Below are 26,218 nucleotides of genomic sequence, written 5' to 3' on the forward strand. Positions count from 1 at the left end.
AAGGTTGCGATATCTTCAACCGTCCTTACTCATCGCTCCAATCCATGAAACCCAGAATCCAGGTACCGCTGTGGTTGGGTTCGCATGGAAACGAATCAGTCAAACCAAAGTTCGCAAAGATCCCAGCCACTCTCAACCGCAACGTCTGGTCTGTCGCGTCGCATTGAGCCTCGCTATCCAACAGGCACCATTCAAGCACCAACCAAGTAACTATATCGTTGGCATGGTTCAACACGACTGCGAGATGCAAAGCGACTCGACGTTCGGTACAAAGTATAAAACCAAATTCAGTGTGCGCCATCGCGGGAGCCGAAGACGCCATCCTCGCCCTATAGGCGGCGGCAGCAAGCACATCATCGTCGCCTGCAATCATGCCATGCCTGCACATCCCGCCCGCCAGCATCCACACGCACGCGCTGCGACTTTTATTCAAGACGATGGCTCAATCGGTCGGCTGAATGTACTCAATTCTTGGTGTCGCGTCCGCGAAGACCCGTCGACTCGAGTAATGTTGTTTGGGCCGCTGTTGACGCGATGATTTGGTAGCGGTTTATAGTGCGGTTGCCGTGTATCTGGTCGTTGGACTTCACTGATTGAACTCAACTCATCATGACTGCAAAACTGGCTGCCAGGGCCGCTGGCTCTGCAGCATCCAGCTCGGAAGCCTTATCGCCGCCTCTGTCGCAAGCCGTGGGATACATTGTGGTGTTGGTGATCGGACTCATCATTGCGTTTTGTAAGATTGTCTGCGCATCGCTTCCTCGCTGACGGTGGCAGGCATGGTCTTCGTGACGAGATTGCTCAAGAAGACGGTCGGCGAGGACAACCAAAAGACGGAAGTGTTCATGACGGCGAATCGCAGCGTCACAAGAGGCCTCACCTCGTCTGCGGTCGTCTCGGTACGTGTCACCAAAGCGTCGAATACCGCTTGCTCACAACCTCAAGTCATGGCTTTGGAGCACGGCAATGCTGGGCTCGTCCTTCGTCGGGTACGATTATGGAGTCGCTGGACCATTCTGGTTTGCCGCCGGATGCAGTCCAATGATTGTCTTCTTTGCTCTGCTGGGAATTTCGTGCAAGAGGAAGATTCCCGAGGCGCACACGTTGCTTGAGATTGTTCGGATCCGCTACGGTGAGTTGGACGCTTTGCTGTGGCCTGGCTGACGCGAATAGGAAAACTTGCACACGTCATTTACATGATTCTGTGTCTGCTCAACAACCTCTTTGCGTGCGCAAACATGCTGCTCGGAGCATCTGCCGTCATCACTTCCATGTCAGTCAACTGACCCATTCCATCCGCAAGCTTACCCGAATAGGACCGGGATGCACATCATCGCAGCGACATTTCTCCTCCCAGTCGGCGTCGCCTTGTACACCTTTGTCGGCGGCATCAAAGCCACGTAAGTTACAGGATCCAAGCCTTGCGTTGCTAACGGGACAGATTTTTGACCGACTACTTCCACACGTTTACCATAGTCATCATCCTGTGCTTCCTCACAGCCAAAACCTTTACGATTGATGAAATCGACTCCGTCGGCCATCTGTACGACCTCGTAAAAGCGGCTGGCGCTCGTCATCCAGTCGCCGACAACCACGACGGATCGTACCTGACCATGGCATCGAAAGGGGTAATCCGACTTTGAAGACAATGGACGCCAGCTGATTGGGATAGGGCATCCTCTTTGGCATCCTCCACATCTGCGCAAACTTTGGACTCGTCATTGTACGTCAACCAGCGATATCCCCGGATCAGCTGACAAGGTAGATGGACACGAGCTTCTTCATCAAGGCGTTTGCCGCCTCGCCGTCGTCAGTCGTCCCAGGCTACGTCATTGGCGGATTGGCCTACTTTGCCATCCCCTGGGCGGGCGGGACGCTTGCCAGCTCGATCGTGCTGGGACTGGAACCGGACTCGATATTTCCCACATACCCGCGGGTAAGTCTCGTCCGCGCAAGTGTCCGCGTCAGTAACGACTAACGACACAGCGAATGACGGCAACCGAAGTGAGCAACGGGCTGGTGCTGCCCTACGCCTTTATGATTGTCGCCGGCAAAGGCGGCGCCGCGTGCGTCCTGCTCATCACCTTCATGGCCGTGACGTCCACGCTGTCGGCGCAGGTCATTGCCGTCAGCTCCATCATCAGCTTCGACATGTACCGCACGTGGGTGAATCCTCAGGCAACGGACGGCGACGTGATCCGCTGGAGCCACTACGGCGTCGTCTTCTTTGCCATCTTTGCCGCCGCCTTTAGCACCATGCTGCACTACGTCGGCGTCGACTTGGGATGGACGCTGTACATGCTGGGTCAGTCCTCTTCTAATTCATTGGGTACGCGCTGACCTCACAGGCGTCATCACCTGTCCCGGAATCTTCCCCACCACCTTCACAATCCTCTGGAAGCGCCAGAGCCGCATGGCCGCCATCGTCGCCCCCGTCCTCGGCTTCTTCACCGGCCTCGCCGTCTGGCTTGGAACCGCGCACGCGCTCTTCGGCGAAGTAACGATCAAATCAACCGGCGGCATCGTGCCGTGCGTCTGGGGGACGGTAACCTCCACCTTCTCGCCGATCCCGTACTCGCTCATCATCACGGCGTTCAACCCGCAAAATTACGACTGGGCCGACTTCCGCAAGGAGCGGCTGGCGTTCGAGGTGGACGCGACGGCGACGCGCGACGCGCTGACGGAGGAGCTGGAGACGGCCGACGTGCACGCTCAGACGAACCTGAAGCGCTGGGGCCGCATCGCCGCGTACTGGAGCATCGCGACGTTTCTGGGGCATTGGGTGCTGTGGCCGCTGCCCATGTACGCGGCGCACTACATTTTCTCCAAATCGGTGAGTGAGATCCCGTGGGCGCGCTTGTTCTGACTCGGTCTAGTTTTACATTGCCTGGCTCGTCGTGGCAATCATTTGGCTGTGGGGCACGCTGTTCGTCGTCGGCTTCTACCCCCTGATCGATGGCCGTGCCCAGATCATAGCCGTGTGGAAGGGCATGCGTGGGTCGCCACCGCGGCGGGAGAGCAGCACCGAGTCTGTCAACGTGGTCGAGACGTCGGCCGAGACCAAGGAAGTAGACGAGAGATAGACGCGCGTTGGATGTCTGCTTTGGATCCGAGGCGTTGGGGTCGTTCGTCGCACCGTTCTCTTCTCGAGCACTACTACAACAATTCAGTCGCGTGCCGTGGCAATTCTGAGGCGGTCCCATTTCCATGTCGTGCATGTCCACAGCCGGACGTCCAACGCCCTGGTTGGATCTGATTAGATGATGCATCAGCATCCACTGCCCGGCAGCCCGCCTGGTGCTCCCTTCCCGCAACTTGCTCTGGAGTCAGTGCCACGAAGTCGGCATGGCCCGTCTGGTGTGGAGAATCGGAGGTTTGAGGGCAGTAAAGACGGCAATGATGGATGCGTACGGAGTAGCTGTATCCGCCAAACATCTGCTATCCAGATACAATGTCAGACAGCGCACCCGAGCCAGATTGATCAAGCAGCCCGGCCCGAACAGGCACGCGGCAATCGACCAATCAAATCGACTTCAGATCTAGACAAAGTTGATCTGCACTGATCCCGGTGACACGCGATGACGTCTGGAGTTCGACCAGAGAGGAAGAGTGCCGCTTTCCCGGACCCCGACCATCTTCCGGCCTCATCTCCTGCCAATGAGCTTAGAATGACGCAAACCAGATTGACGACCGGTGCGTCAGTATATAGATCAAGCCAAGCACGCCAAGCGCAACACCACACCAGGACATCACCAAGGCATCATGTCGAAAAAGTCGCTCGCGATCATCGGGTCCGGCTGGGCCGGCTTCACACTCTCGCAAAAGGCGTCGCTGGCCAAGTACGACGTGACCGTCATCTCGCCCATCCGGACAATCCAATACACGCCGCTGCTGGCCAGCGCCGCGTGCGGGCTATTCAACTTCCGGCTGGCCGAGGAACCCGTCAAACGCAAGACGCGTTCCGACGTCAAGTACTTCAAGGCCGTGGCCGACGACATCGACTTTGAGAAGCGCGTCATCCGCTGCAAGACGTCGACGCGCATCGGCGACGAAGACCCCAGCACCTTTGATGTCCGCTACGACAAGGTGTGCATTGCGCCAGGCTGCGACATTCAGGACTTTGGAACGCCCGGCGCAAAGGAGCATGCGTTGTTTCTGCGGACGACCAACGACGCGCGGTTGATTCAGCAGCGGGTCCTGGAGATGCTGGACAAGGCGTCGCTCCCCACCACCACCGACGCCGAGCAGCGCGACATTCTCAACATTCGCATCGTGGGCGGCGGCGCCATTGGGATTGAAGCCGCGGCCGAGCTGTACGACCTGTGGGCCGAGGAGATGCGCTTCCTCTACCCGCACCTGGACGGCAAGCTGACCATCACCATCCACGACGTGGCGCCCTCAATTCTGTCGACGTTCGACTCGCGGCTGAGCGAGTACGCCACGCAGTCGCTCAAAGGCAAACACGTCCAACTCAAGACGTCATCTCACATTCAAAAAGTCGAAGCCGACGCCATCTTCACCAAGGAGGACGGCCGCCTACCGTTTGGGTTGCTGATCTGGGCCACCGGAAACAAGGCCAGCTCCCTCGTCCAAAAGTTGCCGGTCAAAAAACCAGACGGCGGCCTGCCTCGCATCCTCACCGACAAGCACCTCCGAGTCCTGCGTCCTGATGGCAGTCCGATGGAAGACGTCTACGGCTTGGGAGACGCGGCCGACATTGAAGGCGAGTCTCTGCCCACCTTGGCCGAGGTCGCCCTTCAAAAGGGAGAGTACCTCGCCAACGCATTAAACTCGGAATCCACGCAACCGTTCGAGTACAAGCAGAGAGCCCTTTTGGCCTACTTGGGCCGTCACGATGGCATCATTGGTGGACGCCAGGACTGGACGGGTGCAAGCGCGTGGTTGGCGTGGAGGTCTGGAAGTTTGGCGTGGACAAGGAGCTGGCGGAGGAGAATCTTCATTTCCATCAGTTGGCTCTTTGTATGGCTGGGCGGAAGAGATATTGCGAGGCCATAGACTTTATTCTGGTAGTTTAGTATTCTAGTTCACTCCAATGAGGCGTCGAGTGATCTGATATTTGTACAGGGACCCGTCTCACTTCTTGTCCGTGAATGTGACTTTTCCGTCTTTGCCCACTTCGGCAAACGTGACCTTCTCAGGCTTCTCCGGCTTGGCCGATTCTGCTTTCTCCTGGTCCAGGGTGGCCTGAACGCTCCCCGCAGGACTGTCGGCAATCTCGTTAATGTCCCGCGTAGTCAGACTGTCGCTGAGGCGGGATCCCCGAGACTGGATGAGGATGGTGGAGGGTCCACGGAATTGGAGGAAGAGCTATCAAGTCAGCTCCAGACTTTTTCACAGCAAGAAACATACCCTGTCGCCCCAAATGGTCTTCCGAGTCCACGTCCTCAGAGTGAAAAACACCCGGGCCATGGTCTTCCACACTTCACTCTTTCGCATTTCATTGAAAAACCTAGTGTCCGGGAAGGCCTTGATTCCAGGGATTTGAAAGCGGAAGGATGTCGACTTGAAGCGGTATGGAGTTGGCGGGGTCTTGTTCATGGTGTACGCCAGAACATTACTGTACGAGTCAGCACTGCTTGACAAGGGCCTGCTCGGACTGCCGACTACCTTGGATGCACAATGTATTCCTCGCCAGCCTTGAGCTGGACTTGGTAAATTTGACCCTTGCCAACCAATGCAAGTAGACCCCTGCCAGTAACGAGGGAGCTACCCCAATGCGCCAAGCTCTTCACCAGTCAGCCATGCTCTCCAGCCTGCTCTCGCGAATTGGGACCTACCAAGTTTGTGTTTAACCTAGGCTTCACGCCCAAAGAGTGGCCGGTCCATGCCAACAAGCCGTTCCGCTGAGCGACCAACCAGTCTAGCCTTCCATCGAGGTGAACAACGGCAAAACTCGAGACTGGACTCTTTGCGGCAATCAGAGCGGTTATGGGAGAGGCCGAGGATATTTTCTGGTAGAGACACGGTATGCCTAGGGGGGCACGGCTGACGGGTTCCAGCAGCGACAGAGTGGAAACGGTGTTTTCGGCCTTGCCATTGACGGCGACGAGGGTTCCACGGCGGGTGTAGAGGTTTTGAGAGGCGGAGAGAGAGACGGAGAGGAGCGAGTACGGGGCGCCGAGGACTTCGAACCGAGCATCTGATTGTTCAGTATAGCAATTGAGGGGAGAAGGAAGACATACCCAATGTTGACTCTGCAGGCGAAACATCTTGGTCAAGGTTGGGCGAGGTCGTCGACGGGGTCGCGCTAATGTGGATTTGGCGCTGTACGAGAGGAGAAGTGCGCGCCCAGCATGAGCGGCAGAGAGACCTTGAGCTCAGAGCTGAGCTTTGGCGGAGCGGGCGCATGATGCAGATGAGGCGAGCTCGAAAGCTGGACGATGTCGAAATGATGCCGCGGCGGCTGACGGAGAGAAACACCGGCCCGACGCCAAGCCCGACGCCAAGCGCGGCACTCTCACGGCATTGCGTGCGACTTGCACCATTGCCATCACCACTCGTCTCTCTTCTTCAATCACCTTCAATCCACTCCTCCGCCTCTCCACCTCTCCACCTCATCGCTTGAGACATGGGGCAGCCGCTGTCGTAAGCTGAACAAAATGCTGACGCGACAGCTGCTGAAAAGTGCCTGCGCCCCGCGATGCTCCCCAACTCTCCTGGCAGCGCGCCACTCGCCCTTGGTCCGCTACGCTCAACCGAACCGCATCTTTGCAACCTCCCGCCCCCGCAAGGATGACACAAAGACAGGCCAGGCTGAAAAGGGCGTCACAGGGACCGTAAAGGCGAAACCCCATGACCCCCTGGCAGAAAAGACTGTCAGCAACAAGGAACAGCGCAAAGCCGACTGGGCCATTATGAAGGAAATGTCAAGATATTTATGGCCAAAGGTGGGCAGCCAGCTGCATGTCTGAACAGAATTGACTCTGAAAGGACTCTCTCGACACAAGAGTACGGGTCGGCCTGTCTGTAGGCCTCCTGGTTGGCGCCAAGGTATTCATGTCATCCTACCATATATAGTCGTGCTCATAAACCCAGGTTCTCAATGTGCAAGTTCCTTTTTACTTCAAGAGCATTGTGGACTCTATGAACATTGACTTTTTGGCCGTGGGCGGCACTGCCTGGACGGTTGCCGGCTCTCTGATTGTCGCTTGTAAGCATCCGCCTGAATTAGAAAAACCCAACTAAGAAGAAAGATGGCGTCACCAGGATGGGATCCACCATGTTCCAAGAACTTCGCAACGCCGTCTTTGCCAGTGTGGCACAAAAAGCCATTCGACGCGTCGCATGCAGCGTCTACGAGCATTTGCTCAAATTGGATCTCAACTTTCATCTTTCCCGCCAGACCGGAGGCTTGACGCGCGCCATTGACCGCGGTACCAAGGGAATCAGTTTCTTGTTAACTTCCATGGTCTTTCACGTCCTTCCTACAGCACTCGAGATATCCCTTGTTTGTGGCATTCTTGTACGTCATTCCGGCTCTTTCTCCTCGCCTGCTAACCAGCCAGACATATCAATATGGCGCACAATTTGCATTCATCACGGCCGCGACAATGGTCGCATACACCGCCTTCACAATCACCACCACTTCATGGCGAACCAAATTCCGCAAGCAGGCCAACGCTGCCGACAACAGGGCTGCCACGGTCGCCGTCGACTCGCTCATCAACTACGAAGCCGTCAAGTACTTCAACAATGAAAAGTTTGAAGTCGCGCGGTACGACAAGGCCCTCAAGTCTTACGAGAATGCCTCCATCAAGGTTGCGACATCGCTCGCCTTTCTCAACTCTGGCCAGAACATGATTTTCAGCACTGCCCTCACGGCCATGATGTACCTGGCAGCCAACGGTGTGGCTGCGGGCTCGCTCACAGTCGGCGACTTGGTCATGGTCAACCAGCTCGTTTTCCAATTGTCTGTCCCCCTCAACTTCCTCGGCTCCGTCTACCGCGAATTGCGCCAGTCCCTGCTCGATATGGAGACGCTCTTCAACCTGCAAAAGGTCAACATTGCCGTCAGGGACAAGCCCAACGCGCCCGCTCTCGACCTGCACAAGGGCGGCGAGATTCGCTTCGAAAATGTCACGTTTGGCTACCGCCCCGACCGCCCCATCCTCGACAACATCTCCTTTACGATTCCCGCCGGAAAGAAGGTGTCGATTGTCGGACCAAGCGGCTGCGGCAAGAGCACCATCCTGAGACTCTTGTTCCGCTACTACGACGTCCAGTCTGGTAGGATCCTCATCGATGGCCAGGACATTCGCGACGTCAGCCAGGAGTCTCTGCGCAAGGCCATCGGTGTGGTTCCCCAGGACACGCCGCTCTTCAACAACACGATTGGCCACAATCTTCGCTACGGCAACTTGGAGGCGGGCGAGGAGGACGTCAAGGCCGCCGCGAAGAGGGCCAAGATACACGACATTGTCTCGTCATGGCCCGACGGCTACGACACGATGGTCGGCGAGCGCGGCATGATGATATCGGGTAAGAATCTTTACCCTCCGTGAATCGACTAACACCCCGCAGGAGGCGAAAAGCAACGCCTCGCCGTCTCGCGTCTCCTCCTCAAAGACCCGCCGCTCCTCTTCTTCGACGAAGCCACGTCGGCGCTGGACACGCACACGGAGCAGGGGCTGCTGCAAAACATCAACTCGATCCTCAAGGAGAAGAAGCGCACGTCCGTCTTCGTCGCACACCGGCTGCGCACCATTTACGACTCGGACCTGATCATCGTGCTGCGGGACGGGCATGTAGCGGAGCAGGGCACGCACGAGCGGCTGATCGATACGGGTGGGCTGTATGGCGAGCTGTGGAGTGCGCAGGAGACGCTTTTTGTCGACGACAAGGAGAAGGATTAGAGGTGTGATTAGATTTGGGCTCACAGCCGAATTGATTTGAATCCTATGCCGTAGTAGAGACTGACAGGGAGTATTCAAGTGTTGAGGTTGTATGCCATACATGTCACCGCCTGGGTCAGCTGTCATCATGAGTTCGGTCCACCAATCCCTGTCCTGGCCCGAGTTTCCTGATTCGTTTAGCCGCCCTCGGCTTTGGCCTAGCGTGCCTGGTGACGCGGGGTTGATCCGGACCTCACTCCCATCGTCAACTCTTAACGTCCATCGACTCGAAAGCAGTGTTTGACATTAATGACGGCGGATACGTTTGAGACTGCAAGATTCAACTGGTCAGCTTCCAAAGATTCAAATATTGAGTCTGGCCGACGTTGGCTATCATCACGACTCACCTCAGCTCGCATTCATCCCAGCCTCTCCGCCTCTCCACTGCATCAAACCATAACCTCAGAATCCGAATAGCTGTCTCTACCATGGATACTCCAACCCAACACATCACCACCTCCCCCGGCACAACCCTCGCCTACCGCCAGCTCCCCGCTCTCTCTCCCTCTCACAACCTACCCCTCGTCCTCATCATGCACTTCCGCGGCACGCTCTCCCACTGGGACCCAACCCTCCTCTCCCACCTACGCACTCACCGCCCACTCATCCTCCTCGACAACGCCGGCATCGGCAGCTCAACAGGCGTCGTCCCACTCACCTTTTCCTCATGGGCCGCGCACGTGCTCGACCTCCTCATCGCGCTAGGCCACGCCTCAGGAGTCGACGTGCTCGGCTTCAGCATGGGCGGCTGCGCAGCGCAGATGGTCGCGCTGAATGCCGCGGCGCGCGGCGTGCGTGTGCGGCGCGTCGTGCTGGCGGGGACGACGGCGAGCGCGGGGCCGGGCATCAAGGTGCTGCGGAGCGAGCAGGAGCTGGGCCCATTCATGCGGCTGCGGTTTGCGGCGAGCGAGGAGGAGCAGCGCGCGGCGTTCTTGGAGTGTTTCTTCCAGCCGGGGGAGGCGGGGCGGCGCGCTGGCGGAGAGGTGTGGGAGCGGATATGCCGGGGGCGCGAGGACGGGAGGGCTGATGGAGGGCGCGCGCAGTACGTGGGCCAGGAGGCCGCGAAACGGCAGGCGATTGCGTATGCGCGGTTCATGGACGAGGCGGAAAGGGGCCAGGGGTCATTTGACCGGCTGGGCGAGTTGACAATGCCGGTCTTGGTTGCGAATGGTGAGTTTGGACACCTCTGCATGTGCCATGGTTGACGTTCTGCGTGACAGGGAGCGACGACGTCCTCATTCCGACGGAAAACAGCGTCGTTTTGTGGAGGAATCTGGTCAATTCGAAGGCGCATCTGCATCTGTTTCCCGATTCTGGCCACGGTTTTCTGTATCAGTACGCGGAGATGTTTGCGCGGCTTGTTCATGACTTTTTGGATGCGCCGGACGTGGAGAGGGGGAGTCGGTTGTAGGTTTTGTCGTTTGAAGCCCCGGAAAGGATGCTAGCGCCGCGGGGATTCTTGGCTGATGTATCAATGCCAATACTGAGTGGGGTCTTGATACTGATCAGTCTCGCTGCTGCCATCAAATTCAAGAGGCAACGCATGTGCCGAGTCGTGTTTGGTTCAGAAGAATTTGTCCTGGACTGCTTGTGTCGCTTGACGTCCAATCGACCACTGCGTTCTGACTGGCAACTGCACGCAAACCTGGGTCCCGCATATAACAGGAGACGGTTCGCACTTGATGGACTCAGACGAGGTGGGAAGTGGAGCATCCAGGCTGCTCGGACTTGAGGATGGTGTAAGTGGTGACCCTCTTAAGACTTGTCAAGTTTGTGTCCTGATCAAAGTTAACACTTTCCCGTCCTAAGCCGGAACAGTCTTGTCGTGCCGGCGTCAAAGCTGCCACCGACAATGTGAAAGTACCAAAACGGATGGCGTGTGAATGCAAAGTGAACAGAGTTGGATAGCGGCCACACAGATATAGTCGTCTTCTTGCTCCACGCAACCTCCTCTCCACAACACTCTCCGGCGGTCGACCTACCTTGCCACCAACACTCGAAAGTACCCCTTATATACGCCTCAAGATGTCTTCTTCGACTTCGTCTGCACAGACGCCCTCCTCCGGTGAGCTCATTCAGCTGGCGCAAGCTGGCGCGAACTACCGCCTCGCAAACTTGGACATCGGTGAAGACGTCCATCTCTTGGTTTCGCCAGAGTGCAACCCCAAGAATCACTCCAAAGGCATCATCACAACCCAGTCAGGCAGCGTCTTCCCTTTCGAACTGGGCCGAAACGCGCCTGCGGATGGCTCTTCTAGTGCGGTTGAGGGTACAACCGATCAAGGTAAGCAACATTCTCGCAAACACTGACGATTTGCTGACCTCGATTAGGAACAACACTCGCACGTACGACTGGCAACGCCGACACCGACAGCCGCAATGCAAACTCCAGTGTATATGCACTCTATGCCCAGACGGTGACGTCTTTGGCGACCGGAAGCCCGTTGCTTCTGTATTTCTCACCCGGGGGTTTCAATCTTGCCTCCGCCGGGTTCACTGTGACCCTGGGCCGGACCGTAAGTTCTCCATGCTCTTTGCCATCCAATCGCTGACGCAGGCGCTCAAGACTCCAAACCCATTTCGCCGAAAAAGGCCTGCCGTCGTCTCCTTCGCCGACCTTCCCGGAGAGATAAAGAACATGGTTTACGACTACAGCCTGGTGCCATACGACGATGATAGTCTGTTCATCAAGCCGTCGCCGAGGAACCGTAGGCTCGAAATGATCATGCCTGGAGGCCGACCAATCGCACGCAACCTGCTGTGCGTCAACAAGCAGATCCATCGGGAGGCAGCACCATTCCTTTATTCCAAGAACAAGTTCGAGTTCATGTCAATGAGGGCGGTCTACCTCTTCATGAGGGAGATCGGGGCAACGAATAGAGCCATGGTCAGACACATCATCATCCAGCCGAGCTGGACGCCGACCGGGCTCACCGACGTCCCAGGCTTTGACTCGCTCGTCGGTGCCACTCGACTAGAGACTTTGACGTTCTCCATGCGCTACACAAGCACAAATGCGAAAAGGTCCCTTCTGCGCGCAGCGAGGTTCTGGTTTGAGGAGGTGGCCAGGAAAAGGGGCTCCAAGTCGGCCGCAGTTGACTTGATCCGGATCAAGAACCAGTCAGCCGATTTCCTGGACGAAATGAGGCAGTTTTTGGAGGAGAACCTGTAGCTGAAAGTCATTGTGCCTGGGGTATTGGAGTCCTTGCATTGGCGTATGTACTTTGGAGTTTCAGGAAAGGCTTTGGGCGATGTTGGGTTCCAGGACAGTTCATCGATGTGGGACAAGAGCTGTGGTCAACATTGAAAGTCCGTATTGACTGCAGAATAGCCAACAACGATTAGATTTTCCTCTTGGCTCTTTAACCCAAGTCGTGGTGATTCGATTGCACTTGCTCTTGCGAAAGCAGGTCTCGAGAGGTATGGCGGCGCTCCGATTGTTCGAACAGATGATGCTCGCTGCTGTCACGCGTGGTTTTGAGGGTCGACTCCCCTCAGCTTCAGTACCGGGAATTGCCATCTCTTTTGACACCACCGTGTTGAAACCTCTCTCAAACGACCTGGGAAACGTGACAATGGCCAGTGTAGCGTGGTGAGAGGCAGTCGTGGTGAGGGGACAGGTGAGGTTGTTTCTCGGAGTTGTTCGGAGATGACGAAAGACGCCAAGACTGCACGTGATTTGGCGTCGGGCTGACTCAGCCGCCGGCGCCCGACGCGTCCACGCAGCCACAACAACGCGTTCCTTCACCACCATCCCCCATCGCCACCTCAGCTTCTCAATCCCGCGTCTTTCGTTCGAGCGTCGTCTGCTACATCACTTTGCTGTCCTTCAATGTACGTCTCTCCGCACTTCAATCTACGTCCACGCAAGGCACGGTGGAACTAACGGACCAGGTATCGCTCGCGCACCGCCCCCGACGAGAATGCAACTCCAGCAGCGAAGAAAGTCTCAACCCTCTACGGTGGAACACCCCAATCCGTCGATCGACTCGTCAGACCCTTCAAATGCCCAGGCTCCGCAACACCGACACGCGTCTCCGAAAAGCCGTCGAGAAAACGAAGAAAGGTAGACTACAAGGGCGCGGACGGCGATGCGGAGGATGGCGACAAGCCGTACACCAACGATGATCGCCTCGCCCTCGCCACCCGCGACGTCAATCGATTCCCAGTCTTCAAAGTCAAGGACAAGGATACGGCGTTCAGGCAGAGGTTCGCGGTCCCGCTGTTGAACAAGGACACGGGGTACAATGCAAACAGACCAGCGCCTCTGCTGGGAATGAGGCAGGGTACAGTCTTTGTTGCAAAGCCGCTGCATGACCCCAGCGGAGAGTTCGCAATCGTCTTGTACGATCCCACGGTCGATGACAAGCCGCCACCCACCGAACAGAACGAGGCGGAATCCAAGGAGGAACCCCCAAAGATTGAAGGCCCCATCGCTCACAAGAGCTTGGCGGAGATATTGGGTTTGAAGAAGAAGGTCGAAGGACGACCGAGGGTGCCGGTGGTCATTGATCCACGACTCACCAAAGTCCTCCGGCCACATCAGGTCGAGGGTGTCAAGGTAAGCCTCCTGACTTGCATGTGAGCACAATCTGACTTTTCAGTTTTTGTATCGGTGTACGACTGGCCTCGTCGACGCACAGGCACACGGCTGCATCATGGCAGATGAAATGGGTCTCGGCAAGACACTCCAGTGCATCGCCTTGATGTGGACCCTCCTCAAGCAGTCTCCCGATGCGGGCAAATCTACCATCCAGAAAGCCGTCATCGCATGTCCCTCCAGCTTGGTGAAGAATTGGGCAAACGAGCTAGGTAGGTCTTACGCCTTGACGATGACGTCGCTGACAACCACAGTAAAATGGCTCGGAAAGGACGCCATCGTGCCGTTCGCAGTCGATGGCAAGGCCACAAAGGAGGAGCTCATCCAGCAACTGCGCCAATGGGCCATTGCCAGCGGAAGAGCAGTCATCCGACCGGTTCTCATCGTGTCCTACGAGACTCTTCGCGCTTATGTCGATGAACTCAAAAACACTCCCATCGGTCTTTTACTTTGCGATGAAGGGCACAGGTTGAAAAACGACGAGAGTCAGACCTTTACTGCCCTGCACAGCCTGAACGTCACCCGCCGAGTGATTCTCTCTGGAACCCCAATCCAAAACGACCTGTCAGAGTACTTTGCTCTGCTCAACTTTGCCAACCCTGGCTACCTTGGAACGAAGAACGACTTTAGAAAGAAGTTTGAGATTCCAATTCTTCGCGGCCGAGATGCAGACGGCACAGTGGAAGACCGCAAGAAAGGAGACGAACGCCTCTCGGAGCTTCTCACGCTCGTCAACAAGTTCATCATCCGCAGGACCAACGACATTCTGTCCAAGTACCTACCCCGAAAGTACGAGCACGTCGTGTTTTGTCACCTCGCGCCATTCCAAAAGGATCTTTACAACCTCTTCATCAAATCGCCCGAAATCCAGCAGCTGCTTCGCGGTAAAGGAAGTCAACCGCTCAAGGCAATCAACATTCTCAAAAAGCTCTGCAACCACCCAGACCTCTTGGAGCTTCCTTCAGACTTGCCAGGCTCGGAAGAATGCTACCCAGCCGATTTCGTTCCCAAGGATTCTCGCGGACGCGATCGTGACGTCAAGTCGTGGTATTCAGGCAAGATGGTCGTACTTGACCGCATGCTCGCTCGCATTCGACAGGATACAAACGACAAGATTGTGCTCATCAGCAACTACACCCAGACACTCGACGTGTTTGAGAAGCTGTGCAGGGCAAGAAGCTACGGCTCTCTCCGTCTCGACGGCACGATGAATGTCAACAAGCGACAGAAGCTGGTCGACAAGTTTAACGATCCAGAAGGCTCCGAGTTTGTCTTCCTCCTCAGCAGCAAGGCTGGTGGTTGTGGTATCAACTTGATTGGCGCCAACCGCCTCGTCCTCTTTGATCCAGACTGGAATCCAGCGGCCGATCAACAGGCCCTCGCTCGTGTCTGGCGTGACGGACAAAAGAAGGACTGCTTCGTCTATCGCTTCATTGCCACTGGCACGATTGAAGAAAAGATTTTCCAGCGACAGTCCCACAAGCAATCCCTCTCGTCCTGCGTCGTCGACTCTGCCGAAGACGTTGAACGACACTTTTCCCTCGACAGCTTGCGAGAGTTGTTCCAGTACCGTCCGGATACCACGAGTGACACGCACGCCACTTTCAAATGCAAGCGGTGCAAACCTGATGGACGCCAGCATATCAAAGCACCGGCGATGCTTTATGGCGACACGAGTACGTGGAACCACTTCATCAATGACGGCGGGGAGGGTCCGTTGGCAAAGATCCAGGACCTATTGCTTAGACAGGAGACGGCGGAGAAGGATGTTAGCGCCGTGTTCCAGTACATTAGCCATTGAGTTCGGTGGTCACCGTTGGAGTTTTGGCGTTTTGCTGGTTCGCATGGCGTGGCGACGTCTTTTGGTCTTGAATGAATGTCTGAATTCGCTGCGCGTTACCGGGGCTTGCTCCAAACACTTGACGTCTTGGGATGAACTCTGATCGTGGCGGTCGCATCGAATTTCAGGCAAGTCTTCTTGAATCCAAGTCAGAACTAATCTCGGCGCTTGACCAGCAGACGAGCTGCGGTCCGAAGACATCGCAGCACCAAAGCCAAGAAAAAGAAACTTTGAGCTTGATTTAAAGCTTATGTCGACGTGTCGCGCCGACGGCAATTTTCCAGGACCAGGACTGGCAATGTTTTTCCTTCGTCGATTATGCATCTCCGCATCTCCAATCCAGGCAAACTCGGTCAACAGCAATTTGCCGAAACAATGACCGACAGGAGTGCGCCAAGTTCCAGAACGACGCGCAATCGCAGAAGCAATGTGTCCCAAAGCGAGTTTGGTTGCGGCAATAAACGACTGCTTCTAGGCACCACTACAGTGGGAATGCTCCTTAGATACACTGCCAGGATGTCTCGTTTCTTTCCCATTTTGCCGCCTTCTACGCTGTGCTCGGAGCCAACATGTCAGACACCATGAACGACGCCTACCACACCAAAATGGCGACATGCCTGGTCTCAAGCACATCCACCTATCGCGCCGCATAACTACCAGGTACAGGTACTGCACGAGCAGGTACAGCCGCCACCAGCTAAGCGCCCAACGCAATCCCACCAATGGCTGCTCGGTTCAAAGATAACGTTCTCACCAAAACGTGTCGGCCCGCCCTTGGCACGCCTGCGGCCTTCCCAAAGCTTCGCCTCCGCCGCTGTGATAGCCTCCGCTGGCTTGGCAAGACTTGGCTACTGAGAAGAGTGCCACCTTCCTGGAACGGAGTGGCATGGTGACTGCGGGCAGCGGTCGTGCGAGGATGACGCCTACCGGCTTGGTGGAACGAGAGACGAAGGTACTTATATCGCAAGCAGTGCAAGTCGTTGGGTCCCAGGAATACCTTCAAAATGGCTTCGCACATCGTCAGCCTCATTGCTATTTTGGCGGTCTGCGCTCATGGCTCTCCTAGCCGGCACTCGACATTGCGGCGACAGGACAATGGCACACTGGTAGATTCGGTGCGCATCTCCCTTCCCAATGTTGTATGCACTAACTCTTTTCAGTCAAGCCTTCAAGCAGCAATCAAGATTGACGCGCTGCTTGAAAAGTCCCAAGACCTGCAAGACATTGCCTACGCAACTCCAGGCCGCAACCGCGTCTTTGGCAGCCAGGGCCACAACGACACCGTGGCGTACATTGTTGAGCTGCTCTCGACGCCGCCGTTTGATGACTACTACGACGTCTCGACGCAGCCTTTTTCAGCCGAGTACAGCGCTGGTAATGCCAGCCTGACCGTCGACGGTGCAGACCAAGGTGCAAGCCTCATGACGTACAGCCCCAGCGGCACAGCCAGCGCACCCATTGTACAAGTCTCGAATCTCGGCTGTTCTGCCTCCGACTTCCCAAGCAACGTGTCTGGCGCCATTGCTTTGATCGAGCGCGGCACTTGCGAGTTTGGTCTCAAAGCGGCCTACGCGGGCGCTGCTGGCGCTGTGGGAGCAGTCATTTACAACAACGCCGAAGGTAGCCTGTCTGGCACTCTTGGCTCGGTCACGCGGCCCGAGGGAGCATACCCACCGACCGTGGGCATCGATTTGGAACAAGGCCAGGCGTTGATAGAGCTACTAGCAGGCGGAGAGATTGTGGGGGATCTGGAAGTGGTGTCGATCATTGAGAATCGGACAACGTGAGTTGGAAGCAGATCGAGGCTGTTGATTTGACTGACGAACCAGCTACAACGTCATTGCGCAGACCAAAGGCGGCGACGCCAGCAACGTCCTCATGCTAGGCGGACATTCCGACTCGGTCGAGGCAGGCCCTGGCATCAATGACGACGGCTCAGGCAGCATTGGAATCCTCGAGGTGGCGCTGCAGCTGGCCCAATTCAGCGTCAAAAATGCAGTGCGCTTCGCGTGGTGGTCCGCAGAAGAGTTTGGCCTGCTCGGCTCCGAACACTACGTCGCTTCGGCGTCGGCAGACGTGTTGAGCAAGATTCGGCTATACCTCAACTTTGACATGATTGCGTCGCCCAACTTCATCTACGCCATCTACGACGGCGACGGATCTGCATTCAACATTTCTGGGCCAGCCGGATCCGCAGAAGCTGAGGCGTTGTTCGAGAAGTATTTCAAGGACAAGGGTCTCCCGTCGCAAGCAACCGAGTTTGACGGCCGGTCTGACTACGGACCTTTTCTCGACGCGGGCATCCCAGCTGGTGGCCTCTTCACCGGAGCAGAGCAAATAAAGACGGCCGAAGAAGCAATCAAGTACGGTGGACAGGCCGGCGTTGCGACTGATGCCAACTACCACGCGGCGGGCGACACGACGGACAATTTGAATGCCACGGCCTTTTTGGTCAACGCGCAGGGCATCGCTCATGCCGTCGCCACTTACGGCCGCTCGTTTGACAGCCTGCCGGCTCGCAATTCGACGGCAAAGACCAAGCTGGCTAGAAGCCCGGTGCTCTCGCAGAAGCGGATGAAGGAACGAATGCTCCCGCACGCGTATCTGCGAGCATGAATGCTCGTATCGCCGGGTGGTTCAGGAGGTTGACCGACGACAAGCGAGCTCTGGAGTGAAGGCAAAGGGGCAGCTCTGGTGTAGCGAGCAGGCTAGTCCAGGCTCTGGTTGGAGGACGGCTGGAGAGTGCCGAGTGCTGGAGGCGACGCTGGAGGCGACCAGTCGCGTGCAAGACGATGATATGGGGTTGTGTGTTTGGTGCATGAAAAGTGCCACAGGGGGCCGCGCACGAGCCGCCGTTCTGGCCGGGCGCATCGCTTGCGAGAAGACAACACCATACTTGAAACTTGACGATGGGCCTCCTCGCGTGCTCGGCCAATCTAGACGCATCGTCCACCACCCCGTTTTCGACCGCGTTTCGTTTCACTGACCGAGATGACGAGGGCGACGTCTGCCCGGCGCTGAGAAATCATGCGCCGCCCATTGCTCCGTCCAAACCACTCAGTTGTATATAGGTGCCCTGCTGTCCATCATGTCTTTCTTCGTCCAACGCGCAGAGCTGCCAGCAGCACCGCTTTCCTTCAGTCATTCTTTTGGCCTTGACGGCATCAATCTTTCCGTCGGCTGTTCACTCTTTTGGCCTGGTGCCAGTACCATTGCCTTCTCTACGTCTTCTACCGTCCTTGACCGTCCTTGACCACTTCTCCACTTCCTACCGTCCTTCATTCGATATCATGCGCGCTTCCCTTGCCCTGGCCGCCCTCACGGGCGTTGCCTCGGCTGGCATGTCCACCACCGCCTACACCGACTCCAAGACGGAAATCGACTTTCAGCAATTCTCCGACGCCGACTCTGGCTTCGCCTTTGGTGTGGCTCTCCCCAAGAGCCCCGGCAAGGATTTCATCGGTCAGATTGTCGCCCCTGGAACCGGATGGGGTGGTGTTTCCTTGACCTCTTCCATGATGGCATCCGTCCTGATTGCCGCGTGGCCCAATGGAGACGACGTCGTTGGCTCCATCCGCAAGACCAACTCCTACGTCAACCCCAGCGTCGACTCCTCCGGCCCCGCCCTCTACCCCATCGCAAAGGGAACCTTTGTCAATTCCACCCACTATTCTTACACTTTCCTGTGCAAGAACTGCATTACGGGTGACACCGACGCGTTCGACGTGAGCACCACCACGGCCGTCCTGGGATGGGCTCTCTCCGACACTGCCCCGAGCACCCCATCCAGCGCGTCGTCCGTCCTCAAGTACCACTCGACCGGTTTTGGAGAGTTTGGCCTCAAGGTTGCCGACGCCGAGTCTGCCAACTATGCCACTTGGGCAAAGATGGCTTCCACGACGACCGCCACGACTGGCGGCAACGGCACCACCACCAACGGCACCACTTCCTCGACTCCGGTCAGCACGCCCCTCCCCTCGCCCATCACCCTCAACACCACCTACGATTACATCGTTGTGGGTGCTGGTGATGCTGGTATTGTCGTTGCCGAGCGCCTTGCCGAGTCGTCCGCCTCCGTCCTCCTGATTGAGCGTGGTGGCAAGTCCATGGCTTCCACCGGCGGCTCCGACAAGCTGTCGTGGAACAGCAGCCTGACTCCTTACGACGTTCCCGCCTACGGATATGCCGTCGAGGACACGGCCGACACCAGCTACTGCACCGACACGGCCTCGACTGCTGGCTGCATTCTCGGTGGCTCGACCATGATCAACGCCGAAATGTTTGTCCCTCCCCAGGAGGCCGACTTTGAAAACTGGCCCCAAGGCTGGCAATGGTCCGACATCCAGGAATCTGCCACGTCCTTCTACGAGCGCAACCCCGGATCCACCAAGCCGTCTGCCGATGGCAAGCGCTACTTCCAGGGCACCTTTTCCATCATCTCCAGCCTCCTCAAGGGCAACGGATGGGCCGAGGTCGACGCCATTGAGCAGCCCAACAAGAAGCACATGGTCTACTCGCACCCCCCAATGAACATTGTCAACTCCACCCGTGCCGGTCCCGTCCTGACCTACCTCCCCCTGGCTGAGCAGTACAAGAACTTCAAGCTCCAGCTCAACACCAAGGTCCTCCGCGTCGTCCGCTCCGGCTCGTCCGTCTCTGGCGTCGAGATTCAGCTCAGCTCCGGCCAGACCGAGATTGTTCCTCTGAGCAAGAACGGCAAGGTCATCCTCGCTGGTGGTGCCCTCTCCACCCCCCGTCTCCTGATCAACTCTGGTATCGGTCCCCAAGACCAGATTGAGATTGTCAACAAGGGAACTTCGGGCATCTCCGTCAACACCTCGGACATTATCGAGCTCCCCGTCGGCAAGTCCCTCAAGGACCACCCCATCTTCACCATCACCGTCGACGTTGCCAGCAGCAACATTACCGTGTTTGACGCCACCGCTCCCTCCACCGACTACATCTCCATGTACGCCCAGGGTGCGGGTCCTCTCGCCGAGGGCATGCAGCGTCTCAACTTTTGGTCCAGCGTAGAAGGCTCCGACGGCGTCACTCGCTTCATCCAGGGAACCGTCGCCACGGCCAGCGCTTCCTCCATCAAGATCAAGGTCTACCTGACCCACGGTGCCACCTCTGAAGGTGTTCTTGGCATGTCTGCTGACGGCTCCACCACCTTCATCACCAAGCCGTGGCTCACGACCGAGGCCGACAAGGCCGCCATCACCACCTTCCTGACCGAGTTCATCGCCTACATCAACAAGTCGGGCTCCCTCACCATCGACTCGACCACGGGCGGCAACGTCACGGCTGCGGACCTCATCTCCAACTACGTCACCGGCGACCACTTTGTCGGCACCGCCAAGATGGGCACCGATGACGGCCGCGAGAATGGCACTGCCGTTGTCGACACGGACTGCAAGGTGTACGGCACTGACAACCTTTACGTTGTTGATGCTTCGATTCACCCCGACCTGCCCACTGGTAACTCCCAGGCCATCATTGCTGTTATTGCTGAGCACGCGGCCAAGGTCATTAGCGGCGCCACGGGTGGTTTCTCTGGAACGGTCTCGGGCTCTTCGGGTTCCTCTACTTCTGGCTCTTATGCTTCCAGCTCGGCCTCAGGTTCTTACTCTTCGGGCTCTGTTTCGTCTGGATCTTCTGGATCTGCTTCTGGATCTGCCGGCTCCAGCAACTCTGGCTCCGGATCGGACTCCTCGAGCGGGTCGTCGGTTGCCGCCGTTGGTGGTGGTATCTACACTGAGCTCGTCACTTCGACCATCGAGGGCCAAACCACCGTGTACACCACCGTCCAGGGCTCAGCTACTGGCATTTCCAGCCAGGTCGCTGGCGGTCAGGCTGCTCCCAACGCCAGCAGCCCCGCTGGCACCCCCGCTGGCACCCCCGCTGGCATGTACACCCAGGTCGTGACTTCAACCATCAACGGCCAGACCACCGTCTACACCGCCATTCAGAGCGCTGCTACTGGCATCTCCAGCCAGATTGCCGGCGGCCAAGCAGCTCCCGACGCCAGCAGCCCCGCTCAGTCGACTCCTGTTGCTGCCGGCTCGAGCCCCATTGGCAGCGCCGCCCAGTCTGCCGTCACCTCGGTCGTCTCCCAAGTCGTCTCTGCGTCTGAAATCGCCGTGACGTCCGTCTACACAATCTCGGCGTCCGCGCCCGCCCAGGGCTCCGGCCAGCAGCAGTCTTCTGCCGCAAGCGTCGTCACTTCGGTCTACACTTCCACGGCTCCTGCATCCACCCAGTACTCCACCACCACAATCTACGCCGTCGAGACGGCGGTTGCGGGGGGCAACGGGGGCAGCGTTGGTGGTTCTGGGCCTTCCGCTTCTGTTTCTGGCGATGCCTCTGGCGGCCAGGGCGTGGAATCGGGATCTCCGGCGCTTGCATCAGGCCAGGGACAGCAGCAGGCCACATCAGTCGTGACGCAGGTCCAGAGCGCCACTGAGACTGTTTTGAGCTCGGTCGTTACTGTTTCTGCTGCCGCTGGTGGCCAGGGTGAGGGTCAAGGTCAGGGCCAGGCTGGAAATGGCGGTGTTTCTGTCATCACTTCCGTCTGGACTTCGACTATCCCCGGGTCGACTGGCTACGTTACCAAGACTGTTTTCTCTGGTTCTCAGCAGACTGGCGCCGTTGGCGGTTCGGGATCGTCTTCCGGCCAGGCTTCTGGTGCTTCGTCCGGCCAGGGATCTTTCGGCCAGGGCTCTGGCGCTGCTTCCCCCGTCATTGCTTCTGTCAACGGCAACAAGGTGCGTGCATCCAACCTCAAACATACCTCATTGCTAACTCCTCCAGCCCATGACGTCCATCTTCACCGTCATCGCCACGCCCCAGACGACCGTCTCAACCGTCTACGTCACCCAATCCGCTGCCGCTCAAGGTAGCGCCAGCCCCGGTTCTTCTGGCGCCGCGGGCTCTGACTCCGGCAACCAAGTCGAGGTCATCACTCAAATCCTCACCTCGACCCTCCCCGCCAGCACGTCATACTACACGACCATCATCGCGGCGTCGGCCACCATCCCGGCCTACACCACGTCGACCGTGTACGCCACGTCGGTCCGCACCGTGACGTCGTGCGCCGCCTCCATCACCAACTGCCCCGCGCGCTCGCAGTCCGTCGCCGTCGTCACCGACGTCGTCGCCGTCACCACGACCATCTGCCCCGTCACGGCAGCCCAGACGCCCGGCGCCGGCACGCCCCTCGGCACCCCGTACGCCACGCCCTACGCCACTCCCTTCAGCACGCTGCAGACGCTCGTCGCGTCCGGCTCGGCCCAGGTCGCGGCCGTCAGCGGCGTCCCCACGCCCGTTGCTGGCAGCTTCAACCTGCCCGCCAACTGGTCCAGCATCGTGCCGTCGAGCGCGCTCAACGAGACGATTGCCGCCACGCCGACGCCCATCGAGGGTGTTGAGACGCCCGAGGGCCAGCTCCCGGCCGGCTTCACGGTGCGCGACTTGCTCGAGTGGGTCACGTACGTGATTGAGAGCGTGTGGCAGAAGAAGGGCGGCGCCAAGGCGTGAGCCAGCGCAAGCACGACGTGACGATACGATTCCATCGTCTTTGTTTTGATCTTTCCCCCTTTGCCAAGCATTTGGACAGCGTCGCATTTTCGGAGTGTTGCGGAGGTTTTGCATGAGGGGGTGAGAGGAGTCTTTCCTGTATATAGTTGTTTAACTGAGTTTGTACATTGCTCGAATGCTCCCCATGCCTACCTGCGAGTGATGGCTCGTGTGCGCGCTCAGGGCCTTGGGTACGAATGCCTGAGGACGCTGGCGACGGTAATCCGGGGTGACGCTGCCGCTTGGGCAATCACTGCTTCAACAACACTTTGACCGAGGCGCCTTGCAGGTTTTGGATGAGAATGATGCTGATGTTTGAGAATTGTCAAGTTGTAGATCCAGGTATATAATCGTGCATCCTGATTGCACACTGCTGCGTCGAGATCTTTTCTGTCAGAACAGACGGCCAAAACTCCAGCCAGCGAGTGCTGTCAAACTCTCTCCCGAAAGACCAACCCAGTCTTGGATATTCTCGCACACACGAGAATCAAACTCCCCAGAAGCATGGTGCTCCCGGCAAATACTTGCGCGTAGAGATAACTGCCGCCTTTGCTTTCGATCAGCGCGCCCCCGATTGGGCTGCCCGTCAACGAGGCCACTCCGACGACGGTCAGACCCATTCCAATCCTCACTCCAGCCTTCTTCATGTCGCTGTTGAGGCTTGCGAGAGCGGCTTGCAGCAGAGACTGCGTGCCGCCTCCGAAGAAGCCGTAAAAGGCGACCAGTATCCACATGCCTGAAGGTGTAGTCGTGGCGATCCAAGAAAAGAGACAGACGCCTGCAGAGAAGATGACGAAGATGAGGCTGTTGACTGGACCAAACCAGCGGTCGGAAAGCACTGCAGGGACAAGACGTCCGGGCACACCGATGCCGTTGACAAGTAGAATGAGGTCGAAAGAGGCATTGTCTGAAAACCCAAGCATGTCTCGAGCGTACGCGCGAACCTGTACTTGTCAGCAGGTCGACTTTTGTCACTTGAAGAACTTACGTAGTAGTATGCAATCCAGATACCCCAAAAGGCAAAGAACATGGACACGCAGTATAGAAGATATGGCATCTCCTTGAACGCAGTCCACTCAATCAGAGGACCAACCTCACGCGGCGGAAGTCGAGTGCGACCGAGAGACAGAATGATGGTCGCGTTGAACAGAATGACAAACCCCATGACCCTCATCGTCCAAGGAAAGCCGATTCGGTGGAGCAGTGTCTGCGCAATCGCCGGAAACACCATGCCACCTGTCCCTCCACCACATGCGACCGACGAGATGGCCAACGCACGCTTGCGCGAAAAGTAAGTCGCAGTATTGGCAATCGCCGGGCAAAAGACCATTCCCATGCCGATGCCCTGACAGATTCCTTGTGCCAGAATCAATTGCCAGTACTCGGTGCAAAGGCTCGTCATAAAGGCACCAAGGACCTGCAGCAGCAGACCTATCGCCAGGACAGTACGGAAATACCCAGCGTCGAGCGCGCGACCAGAGAGCGTCCCGAGGAAATAGCAGAGAAAGACTTGGAGAGAGCCAATCCAGGAAATATTCGAGGGTGGGAGGTTCAACGCGCTGGCGTAGTAGGCTTGGAAGATGCCGAAACTGTTGATGCAGCCGAATGAGTTGAACACGCAGAGGTGTCCTGCAAGCACCTGCAGCCAGGCTCGTTTGCCGCCATCGGGGGGTTCTCCAGGCTCAAGCGGCGCCTGTCGCTCACTGCCATCTTGCGCATTTGAGTTCGACGTTCCCTCGCGCGCTTTGGTTGTACCGTGCTCTTTTTCGCCTCCATGCGACATGTCCTGCCCGCGAAAACAAAGATCCGTCGTGTCACGCGATGCAACCAACAGGACTGACTTGACTGTGGACCAAATGTCTTCAGGGCAGTCGTAAGATGGGCAGCGCAGACTTGCAGACTGATGAAGCGATGAGGAATTTGTAACGCCGAATGTCGTCCGGTCGCTTGACACACCCAAAACTGCGCGAAACACCTGGTCGCACTGATCTCGTGGCTCAAATCAGAAACAAGTGATTTGTGGATGGAGGGAACCCCGGCTCAGGGGACAAGTTCGAAGCCCGAGGATTTTTTCGCCGCTCAGCGCCCGCGCCACCGCCCGATGTCGTGATCAGCTGGAATGGAGGCCGCGTCAAACCGCGACGGTCGCTTCTGCGCGTCTGCTCAACCGGAGAGGGAAGGTCGATAGCCAATGCGCATGGCATCCCGAGGTTTCATTCAGCTATCATGTTGAGTGAGTCGTTGGTTTCGTCGTTTCGGCGTCGCGCAACGGAGCTTGTGGTCCGCTGGGCAGTCTCTCGACGGCGCTGCAGAGCGAGCCAGGGATCCGCGTGGACGCGTCAGGATGAGGGTCGGCACTCAGGTTGGCTGTCAGCATCTCGATGGGGACTGCAGTGTGCTGTGAGTGTCGGGTGGGTGGTGTTTGGGGATGACGTCGCGTGTCAACATCACTGCTTGCTGACTAACGATCCCGCCTGCCGCTTTCCCGATTAGCCGAGCGCTGAAGAAATCACCACCTCACCACGCCTCAACTCTCACTCCCAACTTTCATCCCAAACCTGCTGTGTGCCTTGCTTCCTCCTGTCGATGCCGGTGTTGAGAGACGAAGCCCAGAGAAAAGTTCGCTGAGCCACCGATGTGGCGGAAGTTGACCGTGCGAGGCTTGGTGACCCTAATACTGATGACTGATAGGGAGCATTCAAGCATTGCGCTTGGAGGGCTGCATGCTGCACTCACTGCATAATACCCCACAAGAGGACAAGAATCTGATTCCCAGGAGACTGGAAACTGTCTTAATTACGCACTCCTACTCGGTATGGCCCGCTCGACCTGATCCTGCACCAGCCGCCAAGCTCCGCTCCAAGCCGTTCCGTCTGCCATCCACGAGCATAGAAGATTCACACTTCTTGTTGCCAAATCCAAGCTCTGAAATCATGGCCAGTACATAGGTCATGCTCCTTTGTCCCCGAGTGTATTTCGACATCCTTAGATGCCCCACCGTAACTTCTTGACTGCATGCGCAGCCTCAGACGCTTGATGGTTACTAATCAAGTCCACGCTTTTCCCACAGTGGCATCGTGAAGCCAATTGGAGGAAAGCCATAGTAAGTGGTGAGACTGCCAGGATTCCTGCATTGTTCCCGCCTAGCGCTCCCGAGACGAGACGCGGGGCCCCGCATTTCCTCAGAACCACATCCGCCGCGTCCCTCCCAGTCGGCATAAAAGATGGCGTCTCCTCGGTCCGCGGGACAACTCCAGGTCAAAACTCCATCTTCGAATTGCAAGAATG

General features: G+C 57.4%; 11 protein-coding genes across 11 annotated transcripts; 8 read left to right on the top strand and 3 right to left on the bottom strand.

Annotated features, from left to right (window-relative positions):
* Positions 1-609: 609 nt before the first annotated feature.
* J3D65DRAFT_647247 (urea active transporter) lies at positions 610-3,083 on the top strand (the record flags this gene model as incomplete). The annotated part of the gene is made up of 11 exons (XM_066802333.1): positions 610-736; positions 778-899; positions 946-1,132; positions 1,174-1,273; positions 1,317-1,400; positions 1,442-1,628; positions 1,673-1,723; positions 1,766-1,936; positions 1,987-2,305; positions 2,349-2,833; positions 2,877-3,083. 11 exons carry the CDS (start codon positions 610-612, stop codon positions 3,081-3,083), a joined length of 2,040 nt encoding a protein of 679 aa, XP_066652196.1.
* A 579-nt stretch (positions 3,084-3,662) lies between these two features.
* On the top strand, positions 3,663-5,346 carry J3D65DRAFT_52166 (uncharacterized protein). The gene has a single exon (XM_066796638.1). It carries the CDS (start codon positions 3,763-3,765, stop codon positions 5,014-5,016), a length of 1,254 nt encoding a protein of 417 aa, XP_066652197.1. The 5' UTR covers positions 3,663-3,762; the 3' UTR covers positions 5,017-5,346.
* Positions 5,095-6,369, bottom strand: J3D65DRAFT_684076 (putative mitochondrial protein Fmp26; the record flags this gene model as incomplete). Its single annotated transcript, XM_066803779.1, has 5 exons — positions 5,095-5,328; positions 5,371-5,578; positions 5,629-5,747; positions 5,799-6,160; positions 6,204-6,369. The coding sequence occupies 5 exons, from the start codon at positions 6,367-6,369 to the stop codon at positions 5,095-5,097; spliced, it is 1,089 nt and encodes a 362-aa protein (XP_066652198.1).
* A 148-nt stretch (positions 6,370-6,517) lies between these two features.
* Positions 6,518-8,970, top strand: J3D65DRAFT_633382 (P-loop containing nucleoside triphosphate hydrolase protein). Its single transcript, XM_066801116.1, has 6 exons — positions 6,518-6,908; positions 6,952-7,011; positions 7,057-7,171; positions 7,215-7,483; positions 7,527-8,499; positions 8,542-8,970. Exons 1-6 carry the CDS (start codon positions 6,621-6,623, stop codon positions 8,871-8,873), a joined length of 2,037 nt encoding a protein of 678 aa, XP_066652199.1. The 5' UTR covers positions 6,518-6,620; the 3' UTR covers positions 8,874-8,970.
* A 433-nt stretch (positions 8,971-9,403) lies between these two features.
* On the top strand, positions 9,404-10,651 carry J3D65DRAFT_633391 (Alpha/Beta hydrolase protein). The gene is made up of 2 exons (XM_066801117.1): positions 9,404-10,082; positions 10,133-10,651. The coding sequence occupies exons 1-2, from the start codon at positions 9,446-9,448 to the stop codon at positions 10,321-10,323; spliced, it is 828 nt and encodes a 275-aa protein (XP_066652200.1). The 5' UTR covers positions 9,404-9,445; the 3' UTR covers positions 10,324-10,651.
* A 240-nt stretch (positions 10,652-10,891) lies between these two features.
* On the top strand, positions 10,892-12,134 carry J3D65DRAFT_53680 (uncharacterized protein). Its single transcript, XM_066796708.1, has one exon. It carries the CDS (start codon positions 11,158-11,160, stop codon positions 12,082-12,084), a length of 927 nt encoding a protein of 308 aa, XP_066652201.1. The 5' UTR covers positions 10,892-11,157; the 3' UTR covers positions 12,085-12,134.
* Positions 12,135-12,650: 516 nt separating this feature from the next.
* Positions 12,651-15,492, top strand: J3D65DRAFT_55424 (P-loop containing nucleoside triphosphate hydrolase protein). Its single transcript, XM_066797172.1, has 4 exons — positions 12,651-12,746; positions 12,807-13,473; positions 13,517-13,724; positions 13,767-15,492. Coding segments are annotated over exons 1-4 (2,424 nt in total). The 5' UTR covers positions 12,651-12,744; the 3' UTR covers positions 15,314-15,492.
* A 655-nt stretch (positions 15,493-16,147) lies between these two features.
* On the top strand, positions 16,148-17,979 carry J3D65DRAFT_56706 (uncharacterized protein). Its single transcript, XM_066797609.1, has 3 exons — positions 16,148-16,467; positions 16,513-17,135; positions 17,182-17,979. The coding sequence occupies exons 1-3, from the start codon at positions 16,357-16,359 to the stop codon at positions 17,966-17,968; spliced, it is 1,521 nt and encodes a 506-aa protein (XP_066652203.1). The 5' UTR covers positions 16,148-16,356; the 3' UTR covers positions 17,969-17,979.
* A 663-nt stretch (positions 17,980-18,642) lies between these two features.
* On the top strand, positions 18,643-20,979 carry J3D65DRAFT_557704 (GMC oxidoreductase; the record flags this gene model as incomplete). Its single annotated transcript, XM_066797329.1, has 1 exon — positions 18,643-20,979. A coding segment is annotated over one exon (2,337 nt), but the record flags the coding sequence as incomplete, so codon positions are not given.
* Positions 20,980-22,253: 1,274 nt separating this feature from the next.
* Positions 22,254-23,211, bottom strand: J3D65DRAFT_55580 (uncharacterized protein). The gene is made up of 2 exons (XM_066797244.1): positions 23,084-23,211; positions 22,254-23,027 (listed from the first exon to the last, which is right to left on the bottom strand). Exon 2 carries the CDS (start codon positions 23,003-23,005, stop codon positions 22,352-22,354), a length of 654 nt encoding a protein of 217 aa, XP_066652205.1. The 5' UTR covers positions 23,006-23,027; positions 23,084-23,211; the 3' UTR covers positions 22,254-22,351.
* On the bottom strand, positions 23,212-24,820 carry J3D65DRAFT_55579 (major facilitator superfamily domain-containing protein). Its single transcript, XM_066797243.1, has 2 exons — positions 23,919-24,820; positions 23,212-23,874 (listed from the first exon to the last, which is right to left on the bottom strand). Exons 1-2 carry the CDS (start codon positions 24,711-24,713, stop codon positions 23,362-23,364), a joined length of 1,308 nt encoding a protein of 435 aa, XP_066652206.1. The 5' UTR covers positions 24,714-24,820; the 3' UTR covers positions 23,212-23,361.
* Positions 24,821-26,218: the final 1,398 nt, after the last annotated feature.

Source organism: Phyllosticta citribraziliensis, assembly GCF_038025025.1.
Source record: "Phyllosticta citribraziliensis strain CPC 17464 chromosome Unknown J3D65scaffold_10, whole genome shotgun sequence".
NCBI classification, from domain to species: domain Eukaryota; kingdom Fungi; phylum Ascomycota; class Dothideomycetes; order Botryosphaeriales; family Phyllostictaceae; genus Phyllosticta; species Phyllosticta citribraziliensis.